At 44.7% G+C, this 15,180-nt stretch overlaps 1 protein-coding gene across 2 annotated transcripts in view; it reads left to right on the forward strand.

Moving 5' to 3' along the window:
• Positions 1-15,180, forward strand: part of NHSL1 (NHS like 1) — a 150,248-nt gene that overhangs the window by 93,192 nt on the left and 41,876 nt on the right. For both annotated transcript variants that reach the window (XM_075554476.1, XM_075554477.1), the window contains exon 3: positions 498-625. In XM_075554476.1, the coding sequence (XP_075410591.1) occupies positions 498-625 (128 nt within the window). The remainder of the gene's footprint in view (positions 1-497; positions 626-15,180) is intronic.

Consider the following 15,180-nt stretch of genomic DNA (forward strand, 5'->3'; position numbering starts at 1 on the left):
TGCTGAAACCTGCTCAGCCCCTAAGCAGCATCCAAACCTTCCCTGGCACAGATAGGTAGGTGCTGGGCATGAGGTGCTCTCCCTGGGAATTGAACCTGGGCCTTTCACCAAAGAGGAGAGAATTCTGCCACTCAACCACCAAGTCACCCCTAGGTCCAAACCACACTCACTGTCATCAAATCGATGTATTTTCTTCATTCCTTTTATTAAGAAGCCCTGTTGGTGCTTTCGGGTAAGCGTTGGGACTGCAAGGTTGGTAGTTCACACCCCACTAGCCACACAGAGTTGAGCTGCTCCGTAGGGGTTTCAGCGTTTCAGACCCCAAGCACCGAGCCTGCCATAGAAGGCACCCTTGGGCAGCTTTGAACCATCAGCCTTTCACTTAGTGGTTGAACATTTAACCACTGACTCGGGTAATGTGTAAGAGAAGAAGAGTGAATAAAGCCCTGTTGGTCACCCACACCCTGTCTCCCCTCCCGCCTGTGTGCCCTCTGCAGAATGTGACAAACTGCGGCGCGATGGCTCCCGGAGTTCTCAGTACTACTCTCAGGGACCCACCTTCTCCTCCAGCTCCAGCCCCCTCGGCGATGATGACCAAGATGAGGATGAAGAAATGGATCAGAAGGTAAGACCGCTGAATTCCACATGGTGGCCTGGATGCGATCCCAGGACAGAAAATGTATAGACGAGGGAACACTGAAGTTCAGTGTGAAATCAGAGCGAACCCTGTCTTAATGAATAGTGTTTTATGGTTTTGACAAGTGTACTGCAATTAAGTTAGGTAACATTGAGCACCTGGGTGAAGGGCACAGGAGGAACTCCTAAGTATTTTCTCTACAATGTTTCTGTCAGTCCAGCATTGTTCCCCCCACCCCACCCCAAAAGAAGGCGGGTCACGATCCAAGGGACTTGTGAAAGGAAACAAAATCCAATATATTTGTTTCTGTTATTTTATGTTGAATGTGACAAAGAATCCAGTTAGATTGCAATAGAGCTCGAAGTACACCAACAAAATCAAGTTTCACAATGGGGCAGAGTTTTGTAATGTAGCTCGAACCAGACACACGTACGCACATACGCACGCACGCACATTTTAAAAACAAAGCAGTTGCCCTCAAGTTGATGCTGTCTCTTGCTGGGCAACCTCCAGTGTCCTGGAGTAGAACTGCCAATGGATGTTCAAAGGCTGCTGTTTATTTAGAGGAGTCTCTGGATGGACGTGAACCTCCCACCTTTCGTTTCACAGCAGTGTATTAACCATTTTCACCACCCAGGCCCCCAAGGACTCCACTTAGCCTTCTAGCCCATTGCCACTCAGTCAGTGCCCACCCTCATGACCCTAGACAACAGAGTGGAACTGCCCTGTGTAATTCCCGAGGTTGTAAATCTTTATGGAAACTCATCACCCCGTGTTTCCCCTTCAGAGGGGCTGTGGATGCAGACGATCCACTGGTTAGTTAGCAGTGGAGTACTTTAACCTCTGTGCCACTAACAGCGCTCGTTTGCTTTATAAAAGCAACTGTCATTGAGTCGAGCTCACCTCATAGCCACCTGGACGACAGCCTCGCCGCTCCACACGGTTTCTGAGAGTGAGAAATCTCTGTGGGAGCGCATAGTCTCAGTTTCCCTCCTGCAGCAACAGGCGGGCGTGCATCACTGACCTTGAGTTTGGCGCTCGCAACAGCATGGCCAGGGGTCCTTCTCTAGACTTTACAGCACTGGACATTTCACTTTTTGTGCTTTTTTAATGCGCATGTTCATGTGGGTTCCTTTATCTCATGCTATGTCAAGGTAAGCTAGTTGAAACAACTCTATTTTTCTCAATTCTAAATGCACTTGAAAAAATATAAAAGGCATGGGGATTTGGATTTAGTTTCTTTAAATTAAGTCATGTGGACTTCATTTTATGAAGTCGTGTGAATGGAATGACTTAAGAATTGAGGTTTGCTTAGCTTGGTTTGGTTCAGCGAACGTTTTTAATTAACGTAAAACCTGTTCAGGGGAATAAAGTCATTACATAAATGTCTTGGCTGCAGAGCACTCTACGCCGGATACAATTGATGGATTGTTATAAGAGCCGCAAGAGCCGCCAACAGAATCATCTTTAAAAAAAAAATGTTGTTGTGCTCTTCCTCACCTAGTTAAGGTCAGGAAAAGCAGCAACATGACAGTTGAACAAAGGAAGCCAACGGGTGCAGTGCGTTTAGTGTTGGGCTACAAACTGCAAAGTCAGCGGTTCAGCCCAGCGGAGGGAAGCGGGTCTGTCCACTCCCATCACGATCGACAGCCTTGCAAATCCTCTGGGGCCTTCTGCTCTGCTTTCTAGGCCTACTTTGAGTCGGAATGGCTTCGTTGGCAGTAGAGTTGGGTATTGAATTTAATGAAGATTAGAACTAGGTTTTTCTATGTGTTTAATATATATATATATGTTCACATAGTTAGCCCTTTGGAAGACTCTACACGGAGAAAGGAGGTATTGTACTATAATAGGAAGAGCAACTGTTTTGGAATTGGCCCGGTCTTTCATGCTTACATTTTATGTTTCCCTCGATGGCACAGGTTAAAAGTCAGAAGGTGAATTAGATGGTGAGGTTTTCTGTTTTTATTTTTAATCCAGTTATAGCTTAGCATTTCATTGCTGTTGAAAGGAGAAGAATCCAGTCTACAGTGGGGCCCAGTGTGGGAGACATGCTTCTAGGTGGAACGGGACTACACAAGTAGCTTAAGAGTTGTGGGCTTCCCCAGTCACAACATTGCGTGGATTATCAGAGCCACTGATTATCTGAAAATGGCAAAACATTTCTAAATGCTCTTCTAGCTGTTGACTGACTTCTGACGCTCAAATCTGTGGGGCCTGAAGGCTTCACAGACTCGTGCTCTTAGTACCTTTGCCACAGACCCCCACTTACAAGCAGCTCTCCCCCAAACATGTCTGAGAGAATATGGACCACCCCTTACCCCTGAGAATAATAAAAGGCTCTTAGGCTCAATAGTAGACAGTAGATAACTGTCAAAAGGGGGTCGCCATGAATCAAATTGGATTTAATGACAACTAACTTGAAAGAGAATGTATAATCGATATGTGTGTATGTGTAGATAAACGTATATATATGTGTGTGTGCCAAAAATAACCCACTGCCCTTGAGCCATTTCCAACTTAGTGACTGTCTGTCGAGTTTCCGATGTGGTCAATCTTTATGGGAGCAGACCACCTCCTCTTTCTCCCATGGAGCGCCAGTTTGAACCTCCAACCTTGTGATTACCAGCCCACCGCCTAGCCCGTAGTGCCCCCAGGGATCCACCCACAAGCATATTCCCCTATATGTCATCTTATGTTGTAGTAGATGAGGTGGCACATCCTAGACCATAAATAAATATTTCCACCCTAAGTGCCCTAGTGGGGCATCGGGCCGCTTTTCTTCGGAGGCCCAGTGTCACCAGATGGAGGGGGAGCAGTGGAGCGTCTTCCCCACCTGGCTGCTGGCAGGGGAGGCATCCTCTGCACGCTTCAGAGCCGGTCTGGATTACAGGTGCTGCCGATGTCTGGCTGGACTCCTGCCCTCTTCTTGTTTGGACCCTAAGGAAAGCATTTACTGCCTTGTACATCATCGCATCCTTCCCTGCTGTCTGACTTAGGTGATCTTTAAAAAAAAAAAAAACCCAGGTTATTGATAGTCTCACACTTGTTCTAAGTTGAATGTGTTATGATATCATTAGACTATATTGTTAGTGATATTTAAGGAGAACTAGAGTTGTGGGTTTGTTCCTTTTTCTCTTTTAATCTATAGACCCAAGTTGAAGTGTATTCAAATTCTATGAAATGCTTAAATCTGAATGTCTTCTCAAGGTAGTTAAGAAACTTGTTGCAGAAAAAAAATACACGCGTCCGGTTTTCTTCTTGGATTAGGAAGTGTGCATTGGTGCTGTGCATAGGGTTGGTGTGGGTCGGAACCGACTTGGTGGCACCTAACAACACCACCTCGATATTTTATGTATTAATTATAAGTGTGCATTCTTTAGGAAACCTTGGTGACACAAGTTAAACTTTAGACTGTTAACCAAAAGATCAGCAGTTCAAACCCTACCCCACCCCAGCCTCTCTGCTGGAAAAAAGATTTGACCGTCTGCTTGTAAAGACACCCACTTGGGACCGTTCTACCCTGTCTTGGATCACTGTGAGCTGGAATCAACTAGAGGACACATACCACCAAGTATTCGTTATACATTGGCCCACACGTTTTACCGCTGTATTGGCTTAGTGCCTATTACCTTAAGTCTAGTGTCCTCAAACTATGGCCCACGGACCATATGCGACCCGCTGAGGATATTTATCCGGCCCGCCAGGTGTTTTTACCCCGTTTTGTTTTTTTATTTCAAAATAAGCCATGTGCTGTGTGCATAGGAATTTGTTCATAGTTTTTTTAAAACTATAGTTCGGCCCTCCAACAGGTCTGAGGGGCGGTGAACTGGCCCCTGTTCAAACAGTGTGAGGGCCCCTGCCTTAAGTAGTAATGTTAACAACTTTAGAAATACCTTGGTCATCTAAGGTTGCTTTTTTTAATTTAATGAATCTTTTTATTGGGGCTCATACAACTCATCACAATCCATCCATACATCAATTGAGTAAAGCACCCTTATACATTCATTGCCCTCGTCATTCTCAAAATTCTCCTTCCACTTGGGTTCCTGGAATCAGCTTGTGTTCCTTTTTTTCTCCTCCCCCTCCCTCCCTGTTTCCCCCTTCCCCCTTAATAGTTTATAAATAATTATCTTACACTGCCCAGCGTCTCCCCTCACCCACCTTCCCTTTGCCCATCTCCCAGAGAGGAGGTCACACATAGATCCCCAAGATCGGTTCTCCCTTTCTACACCCCCTTCCCTCCCGGTGTTGCCACTCCCACCGCTGGTGTTGAGGGGTTCATCTGCCCTAGATTCCCTGTGTTTCCAGATCCCGACTGCACCGCTGTACATGCTCTGGTCTAACCAGGTCCGCAAGGTAGAATTGGGGTCATGATAATTGGGAGGGGAGGAAGCGTTCAAGAGCTAGAGGATGGTTTTGAGTTTCATTGTTGCTACATTGAACCCCGAGTGACTCATCTCCTCCCCACTACCCCTCTGCAAGGGATGTCCAGCTGTCTACAGATGGGCATTGGGTCCCCATCACACACTCGCCCTCATTCACGGTGATGTGATTTTTTCCCCTCCTGCCTTTGTTGTTTGAAACCTGGTCCCCTCGGCCCTTCATGATCCCACATGTTGGTGTGCTGCTTCCATGTGGGCTTTGTTGCTTCTGGGCTAGATGGCCGCTTGTTTACTTTCAAGCCTTTAAGTCCCCGGACGCTATATCTCTCAATAGCCGGGCATCATCAGCCTTCTTCACCACACTTGCTTATGTACACATTCGTCTTCAGCGTTTATGTGAGGAAGGGGATCACACAATGATGGTTTTTGTTCCTTGGTGTCTGCTACCTGGTCCGTTCAACACCTTGTATTCACTTAGGCTGTGTGCTTCTTCTCTGTGGGCTTTGTTGCTTCTGAGTTAGATGGCCGCTTGTTTGCCTTCCAGCCTTTAAGACCCCAGATGCTATATCTTTTTGATAGCCAGGCACCCTCAGCTTTCTTCACCACGTTTGCTTATATACACATTTGTCTTCAGTGATCATGTCGGGAAGGTGGGTATCATGGAATGACTCTTTAGCTGGGCAAGGTGCTATTGTACTGAGGAAGTGTGCGTGAGGAGGCCCAATGTCCACCTGTTACCCTGCTACTGAACCTATAAATATATGCACATAAGTCTATTCCCCCCATAATCATAAATATATTTACATATGTACATGTCTGTATTTAGGCTTCTATGTGTGCCCTTTGCCTCCTACTCCTTTCCTCTTTTTCCTTACACTTTCCTCCCGTCCCACTACCATGTTCAGTCTTCATTCTGGTTTCAGTAATTCCTCTCAGTTACCTTGCCCTTGGTCACTCCCTACCAGTCCTCCCCTCCCCTCCCTACTCTGGTTTTGAACCACTCGTTGTTCCCTTGTCCCTGTGTTGGGCGACACCTCCTCCCTTCACCTACCTCCCACGCTCTCATGTCCCTCCGGGACCATTTGTCCCGTTATTTTCTTCTCTCATTGTTTGTCCAGCCTATCTTGTCTAGGTGGACCTGCTGATAGAGTAATATGTGCATACAAATGCAGATGCTTTGACAGCGCCCAAGTGGCACATGTGAACATGGCTTTGACAGCAGCAACACCGACATGCTGATGGACAAAAAAGCCACTAACATACAAAGTTTACAAGGTTAAAAAAAAAAAGAAAAGACAAAAACAAAAAGATAGCAAAAGAAGGGAAAAAGATTTTGTTAGTAGTTCGAGGTCTGTTTGTTGGCCTTAAGGGGTGTTTTCCGGATGAGTCTTGTGGGGTGCCATGTCCTGGCCCCAAAGTCCATCCTTTATACTCCCTCGGGATCTCTTTGCTCTGCTTACCCCGCTGCTCCATTGCACGCCCCCAGTGTTTGCCTCAGTGTGGTGGGGTCAGCTCAGTCGCACATCCCCCCTGTGTCTCAAGTGTAGGGCCATGGGTCCGTGCAGGATGTCACATCTCATGGTGTGGCCAGCTGTATGGTCCTCTCTGTACGATGGGCCCTTCGAGCTGGGCTATCGTCCTGTGGGCTTGGTAGGCCCAGGTGTACTCCACTACGTCCTTTCTCCTTCCTTTGCTTCAGCTTCCTTCTGGATGTGGTGTGGTGGGTCAGTTCCTTTCCCACACCACATGATCTATTTTCATTTTCTGTGGTACTCCCTTCGAATGTGGGGGTCGGGCTAATTCTGGATTGGGCCAGCGTATGGTCCAGTCTCTTTGTGTAGTCCTCATACTTTACGTTGCCCTCCTTGTTTGGTGTGTCGTGGTGGGGTCCGTATGCATGTTCCAGTTCTATGGGGACACAACCAATACTCTCCCCTGGGTGGGTTAGTGCCCTGTCCCCCTCCCCATACCATCTACTCGGTTTCTCCCCATCCCGGTTCTCATCTAAGTTTTTATTGTTAAGTTTCAGCAGTACGTGATCATTCCTAGAAGCAGGAATAACACTTTTTAGATTTCTTGATAGAATTTATGGCATCAAAATAACATAGTGGGAACACATTATTCTGCATAGTGGACTTTTATTGGGCTGTAGTTCAAACAAGCTGGGCACCTGGGCACCTGGATGTGTGCAGCTTTGGAAATGTCCATTTGCACGATCTGCTTTCTCATTCTACCTGGAAACTTAGTGCTTTTTCTCTCTGAGTGAAATTCCATCATTCAAACTATATGCCAATTAATTTTTTAAATGGCTGTAGTGAAAAATTGGTCCTGTCAAATTTTACTTTCAGTTTTGTTGTATTTTATTGTGTCTTTCAAAATACCTCTTAATTTCCTTTCTTAACTAATAGCTGTAGAAATAGTCTTTGTAATTATGTTGTTAAATCAAATTTATATTTTTCTCAAACCTATTTTTATATAGGTGTGTGAAAATCAAAGTAAATAGCAAATAAGCTATAGCTGGAAAACCTCACATATGAAAAGCAATGGATAACATAAGGTAGTATAGAATAGTAGTTTGAATATTAATCATAGCTCATTGACTTTTGTGTGTGTGTGTGTGTGTGGCGAGATAGGAACTCTTTTGACTTTTAGCTTTATTCTTCTGAATCTAGTTCGGTTTGATGGAGAAAATACTACCTTATTCAACAGTATTTGGTGGGACTTAGAATTTACGATGTGTCGAGAAAGCATATAAGAACGTGTTCTTAAATTTAGAATCTTTAACTTTGTTCCAGTTTTCTCACTGTCATCTTCCAAAAGAGTCAATATTTAGAAATGCTGGAATAAACAAATTCATAGACACTCATGAGTATAAGAAAGAACTTTGTATCAAAGAGTGTGATTATATATTGAGAAAACAACCCAGTTCAGTCCCTATCAAGTCCCTAAGTCCAATATTAGCCCATCTGTCCAATACCGTCTATGAATTCCTCTTCAGACTCACGCAACACATGCAATGATGCTGAATGTGGGAAGATCACAGGGTAGTGGGTGCAGAGTCTTGTGGCTCCAGTGGAGGTACAAGCATCACAGCACTGGCAGGGGTCTCTACGTGGCTACTCCTCGTGCTCCAGGGCTCTGGTTCCATCAGCGTAGCTCCATGTATCTTGTCAGCAGGAAGCCAAAGTAGAGAGTGTATCTGACCTCTACTGAGCTATTTATCTCTTGTTGCACTTCCAAATGAGGTCATCAAGCTGCGACCCGATTGACAGGCTTCACCCCTTCACTGTTAATAGTCTCAAGTTGACACCAGATTTTGTGACTACCACGTGATGTGTGACATAACTAAGGCGTGATGGAAGGCTGTATTCTTTTTTTTTTAATTTTAACAATTTATTAGGGGCTCATACAATTCTTATCACAGTTCATACATTTACATACATCAATTGTATAAAGCACATCTGTACAGTCTTTGCCCTAATCATTTTTTTCTCCTCTTTTCTTTTTTTACATTTTATTAGGGACTCATACAACTCTTATCACCATCCATACATATACATACATCAATTGTATAAAGCACATCCATACATTCCCTGCCCCAGTCATTCTCAAGGCATTTGCTCTCCACTTAAGCCCCTTGCATCAGGTCCTCTTTTTTTTTCCCCTCCTTCCCCTTTCCCCCCTCCCTCATGTGTCCTTGGTAATTTATACCTCGTTATTTTGTCATATCTTGCCCTATCCGGAGTCTCCCTTCCCCCCTTCTCTGCTGTCCCTCTCCCAGGGAAGAGGTCACATGTGGATCCTTGTAATCAGTTCCCCCTTTCCAACCCACTCACCCTACACTCTCCCAGCATCGTCCCTCACACCCTTGGTCCTGAAGGTATCATCCACCCTGGATTCCCTGTACCTCCAACCCTCATATGCACCAGTGTACAACCTCTGCCCTATCCAGCCCTGCAAGGTAGAATTCGGATCATGGTAGTTGGGGGAAGGAAGCATCCAGGATCTGGGGGAAAGCTGTGCTCTTCGTCGGTACTACCTCGCACCCTGACTGACCCATCTCCTCTCCTAAACCCCTCTGTGAGGGGATCTCCATTGGCCGACACTTGGGCCTTGGGTCTGGAAGGCTGTGTTCTTTACTTAGAAATAATTAACCCCGGTCCTTTGGCTTCAGGAAAGATCTGCTATGACAGTGACTGGAAGCGAACCTTTACTTTTTTCTTTCTGACTTTTTACTGAGAATTAGTGATGGCAGAGCAGACCCCGAGCTTTGCATTCCACAATTCAAGCATACGTTCAACTCATCCACTGCCTTCCCGCGCCGGGCCATCATGTATCCCACTTCCTCCCTGTGTGTTTGCTCTTTCCATTCCTCCTTTCCCAACCCTACAAAGTGTGTCTTTGGGCAGATGTTACCTGTTTTTATCTTAAATGCTTGATTATTCTAACTTTGGTGTGTGTGGGGGGGGTGGGGGCGGGGAGCTGTTCAGTTCCATAGCCTGGGGCCCCCACCAATCTTCATGTGACCAATAAGCCTGGTCTTTTTCATGAGTTTGAGTTTCTTCCACGCTTTTCTCACGACTGTCTAATGCGATCCTTTCCGGGGCAGTTGAGAGTGGTGCTGAGGCACCATCTAGGTCTGCTTTCAGGTGGTGGAGACGGAGGCTGAGTTGACCCCTAAGTCCTTTGGACTAATCGTTTCTGTGTGTCTTTCAGATTTCCTCACTGTTCTTTCCTCTGGACAGGGAGAGACCAATAGTTGCACCATCGATGGCTGCCCTGAGCTTTGAAGATCCCTGTTGTTACTCACCAAATTCGGATATCAGACATTGTCTGCGTGAGCTGCGTCACACCAGTTGATCTTGGTGTCAGCCCAAGACTAGGTCCCTGATCCCCAGGACCAGTGATTCGCTCTCTCTCAAGGTGTTTGGTTATGTTAAAGAAGTCTGCATATCTGTCCCCGCCCCCCGCGCCCCCCCTCCCCCCCCCCCCCCGGCATTCTTTCAGCAAAGGGATAGATACACCAAACTCATTGCTATTAAGTTGATTCCTACTCAGAGACCCTATAGGACAGGGTGAACTGCCCCTGTGGGTTTCTGAGACTCTAACTCTTTACAAGAGTAGAAAGTCTTGTCTTGGAGCAGTCAGTGGTTTCTGACCACTGACAATGTGGTTAGCAATCCAACGTGTCGGAAGAACATTAGATGAAGTCTCCCCATCCTTGCATCTAAGGAGCATTCTGGCTGTACTTCATATAGGAGTGGATGGCCTCTCCTTTCTTCCACAGAGAGGCGAGGGGATTCCAACCACTGACCTTGTGGCTAACAGTTCAGTGTGTCGCCGCCAGGGTTCCTCAACCTTCTCACTATATAGGTGATTTCAATGAATCCTGCGGTTTTAAATTCCATGCATGGATGTTTCCTAAATTTAAATCTGTAGTTTGCATCTACTTAATCTATATTTACTTATGTTCCATCATCACTTGAATGTCTTACAAATATCTCACACATATCCAAATCCAAATATGTGATTTCCACTTAACAACTCTTTAAAAAGATGTGTGCCTCTCATAGCTTCCTCCACCTCAGTCTAGCGTTACTTCATGATAAGTAAAGCATTACGTCAAGGTGCGTAAATCATCGTCTTGGACACACCCTTAATTTTGTTCTTCTTTCACACCATCAGCAAATCCTGTAGGGTTACCAGTTACTGACCACCTCCAAACTCTCAGTTCAGACATAATGTAACCATGCGCTCCTGGGTGCACCCATGGAAAATGATAGCTGAGGTCTATTGAAAATGAGGTGGCGAAGGATCAGAGGTGTTAGAAGGTACACTTGGTGTATATTGAATTTACCAAGAAAAATAACAGGGATATTGATAGAAGGAGGTTAAGGAAGAATCCTACAGGGAGAAACTAAGAACGATTTGCTTTTATTTATTTCATTTTTATTTTTAATTTGATTTTGTAGAACCAGAAGGAAATCTTTTTTTTTTTTAAGAAGAGAGGAGCCTATAATTAGGAATAAGAATTACATCTGTGATCTTTTTGTGAGCTGGAGGATATACAGGTAGAATTGAAACTGATGTTCTAGTTTATGTAATTTATCACAGTTGACCCCAAAACAGAGAATAACTTAGACCAATTTCCATGGAAAAAAGAAATGCTATCAAAATTTAACAGTAAATTAAAAAACAGAAACAAAGCTCCCACACCAGATGGTTTCACAGGAGGAGTCCAGCAAAGCTTTCCAGCCTTGGAAATACAAATCGTTGACATGGTTGCAGAGCAAAAAAAAAGAAAGTGTGATTCCTTTATAATGAATTGATTTTGATGTTAAAATCTGACAAAGACTGACTGAAGCAGAGAGAGGTAACTGGCTAGTCTCACTCAGGGAGATTGACATTAAAGCCCATAAATATAACATTAGAAAACATCATTTAGCAGCTCATTAAAAGTTAAATGTCCTAAAATTAACCTGCACTTACTCTCCTGGTCTCTAGATCTTTGTATTAGGAATTCTAATCATATATGAACCATATAAAATAGAACTTAAGGGAAAATATTGTCAAATTGATAGTACTGAAAAAGTATTTGATGTGGAATCAGGTAAAAATCAGGCACGAGATCTCTTTAGAGTATTGAGAAGCAAGGATGTCAGTTTGCAAAGTAAGGCACGCCTGACTCAAGCTACGATATTTTCCATTGCCTCAAATGCATGTGAAAGTTGGACACTGACTAAGGAAGGCAAAGGAAAACTCTATGCAAAAAAAAAAAAGAGAGAGAGAGAGAGAGAGAAAGAAAACTCTATGGATTTGAATTATGGTGCTGGAGGAACCTATTGAAAGTACCATGGCCTGATTAAGGGACAAACCAGTCTATCTTGGAATAAGTGTGGACAGAGTGCCCCTGAGGGACACATATGGTAAAAGTTCATCTTACAGACGCTGGACATATTGTCAAGGGAGACCTGTCCCTGGAGAGGGCCATCATGGTTGGTAGGGTGGAGGGGCAGTGGGAAAGAGAAGCATCCTCCAGGAGATGGGTGGACACCATGGCCACAGCAGTGGGAGCAGACCTAGAACAATTGCAAGGAGGGTAAAGGACCAGGCAGTGTTTCCTTCTGAGGGGCACTGGGCCACCGTGGTGGGAGCTGACTCAGTGGCACTTGACAACAGAAACCACAATAACAACGTGATTTAGCAACATTCTGAATAAACTCAACAAGCAACAGGAATGAGTAAATCTCCTGTATCTTAATAAAATCTCTCAGCTCCAAATCCTATATAATTTTTATTCTCGTTAGGATGAGGACTGGGATGGAGACACTTCACTATAGTTAGTACCACTTCAAGGAGCTCTGTTGGGGTTGTGCTTACAAACTGAGCTGTGATCTGCATGCCATGCTCGTAGTTCGAAAGCACTAGGCGCTCCAGGAGAGAAAGACGGGACTTTCTACTCCCAGAAACAGTTAATGTCTTGCTTGGAAACTCACAAGGGCAATTCCACCTCGTCTCTCAGTCACCATCGACTCAATGGCAGTGAGTTCTTCTTTTTTTTTTTTTTAAATCATTTTATTGGGGGTTCTTAAAGTTCCCTTTCAGTTGTATCAAGCATTTTTGTACATATTTTGCCATCATCATTTTCTTTTTAAATTAGTTTTATTGGAGGCTCTTACAGCTCTTATCACAATACATACATATCTCCATTGTGTCAAGCACATTTGTACACTTGTTGCCATCATTTTCAAAACATATTCTTTCAACTTGAGCCCTTGGTATCAGCTCCTCACTTTTCCCCTTCCTCCCCCATCCTCCCTCCCTCACGAACCCTTGATGATTTATAAATTATTATTATTATTTCATGTCTTATACTGACCGATGTCACCCACTTTTCTGTTGTCTGTCCCCCAGGGAGGGTGTTATATGCAAATCATTGTGATCAGTTCCCCCCCTTTTCACCTCCCACCTTCCCCTTACCCTCTTGGTATCTCTACTCTCATTACTGGTCCTGAGGGTTTATCTGTCCTGTATTCCCTGTTTCCAGCTCAGATCTGTACCAGTGTACATGCTCTGGATTAGCCGGATTTGCAAGGTAGAATTGGGATCATGATAGTGGGGGGAGAGGAAGCATTAATGAGCGAGAGGAAAGTTGTGTGTTTCATCAGTGCTGTACTGCACCCTGACTTACTCGTTTCTTCCTTGTGACCCTTCTGTAAGGGGTTGTCCAGTTGTCTACAGATGGGCTGTGGGTCTGCACTCTGCACTCCCTGTCATTCACATTGATATGATTTTTGTTCTGGGGCTTTGATGCCTGATACCTGATTCCATTGATACCTCATGATCACACAGGCTGGTGTGCTTCCTCCATGTAGTCTGTGTTGCTTCTCAGTTAGATGGCCGCTTGTTTTTCTTCAAGCCTTTAAGACTCCAGATGCTATCTCTTTTGATAACCGGGCACCATCAGCTTTCTTCACCACATTTGCTATGCACCCATTTTGTCTTCAGCAATTCTGTCGGGAAGCTGAGCATCACAGAATGCCAGGTTATTAGAACAAAGTGTTCTTTTGTTGAGGGAGTAGTTGAGTAGATTCCCAATGTCCATCGGTTACCTTGATACTTGACATATAAATATATGTACATAGATCTATTTTCCTATATATCTATATCATTATATAAAAATATATTTACATATATACATGCCTTTACTTATACCTTTGTAGATGGCCCTTGCCTCCTAGTTCTGTCCTCTATTTCCTTTTACTTACCTCTTGCCCCACTATCATGTTTGGCATTCATTCGTGTTTCAGTAATTCCTCTCGGTTACATTGCCCATGATCAAGCCCTATCAGGCTTCCTATACCCTCCTGACCATAGATTTTAGATCACTTGTTGTTCCCTTGTCCCTGGGTTTGTTAACACCACTTCCTTTCCCCATACCCTCCACCCTGCCTCCCCCTTTCCTGTGTTCTCAGAACCATTGGTCCCATTGTTTTCTCCCCCGATTGTTTATCCTGCCTAGCTTATCTAGAGAGACATGCAGAGACTATAATAAGCACAAAAACAAGACAGCAAAACAACAAAACCAACCAGCAATGGCAGAGTTCTTTCTGACTACTTCATATTGTACAGTCAGAACTAGCCAGTACTAATAAAAAAAATGAAGACCGAGAGCTTCCACACTGGGAATGGTTAAGGTTATAGTTTTACTCAGAGCATGTTTGCATATCTGGTAAATCGGGAAGAGTAAATTTTAAAACAACTACAAATAATATTAGCGTATAAATCATAGAGCAATTTCTGTAGTGACGTACACCATTAGTGAGGATTACTATTTGTTTAAAGTCAGGGAAGGCGTGCTGCACGGTTGTGTCCTTTTACCGTACGCTGTCAGTTGGCTTACTGAGCATGTACTCCGAGAAGCTGGGCATTCTGCCGATGAGAACATCGGTATTAGAGGAAGGCTCATTCTCAGCCTGCGATATGCAGAAGACACGGCCTTGAGTGCAGAACGCCAGCAGGACTTGAAGCCCTTACTGATGAAAATGAACGCCCAGACCAAAAACCACAGCCATCAGTAAGTGTCGTGCCGGAGCAGCAAGGGAACAAAGAAATCCCCTCAGCTGCACCAACAAGCACCATCATAGAGAAGAGTGAAGCTGTCAACAATCTTGTACCTGAGCCACAATCAAGGGCTCAGGAAGCAGCAGCCAAGGTATTAATGTATTGCGTTAGGCAAATCTGTGGTGGGGGGTGGGGGGGCAAGCAAAGATGTCTCTGTGGGAGCTAAGGCTCCACTGACCCACGCCATAGCATCCAGTGTCTTCAAATGCATGCGAAACCCGGATAATGAATAATGGAAGACCAGCGAACTGACACTGTTGACGATTGGTGCTGGTGAAGAACATTGACTACGTCATGGGCTTACCGGAAAGAAGAGCAAGTTGGCCATGCAAGTAGTGCATCCAGAAGGCTCCTTAGAAGTAAGGCGGTGAGACTCTGTCTCACACACTTCGGACCTGTCATTGGGAGGTACTAGTTCCTGAAGGAGGATGTCATGCTTGGTGAATTAGAGGGTCAATGAAAAAGAGGAAGCCCGACCCTTACCTCACCATGATGGATTGACAGTGACTGCCGCAGTGGGCTCCCACATGCCAG

The sequence above is a fragment of the Tenrec ecaudatus genome, chromosome 7, assembly GCF_050624435.1.
Source record: "Tenrec ecaudatus isolate mTenEca1 chromosome 7, mTenEca1.hap1, whole genome shotgun sequence".
Lineage (NCBI taxonomy): Eukaryota > Metazoa > Chordata > Mammalia > Afrosoricida > Tenrecidae > Tenrec > Tenrec ecaudatus.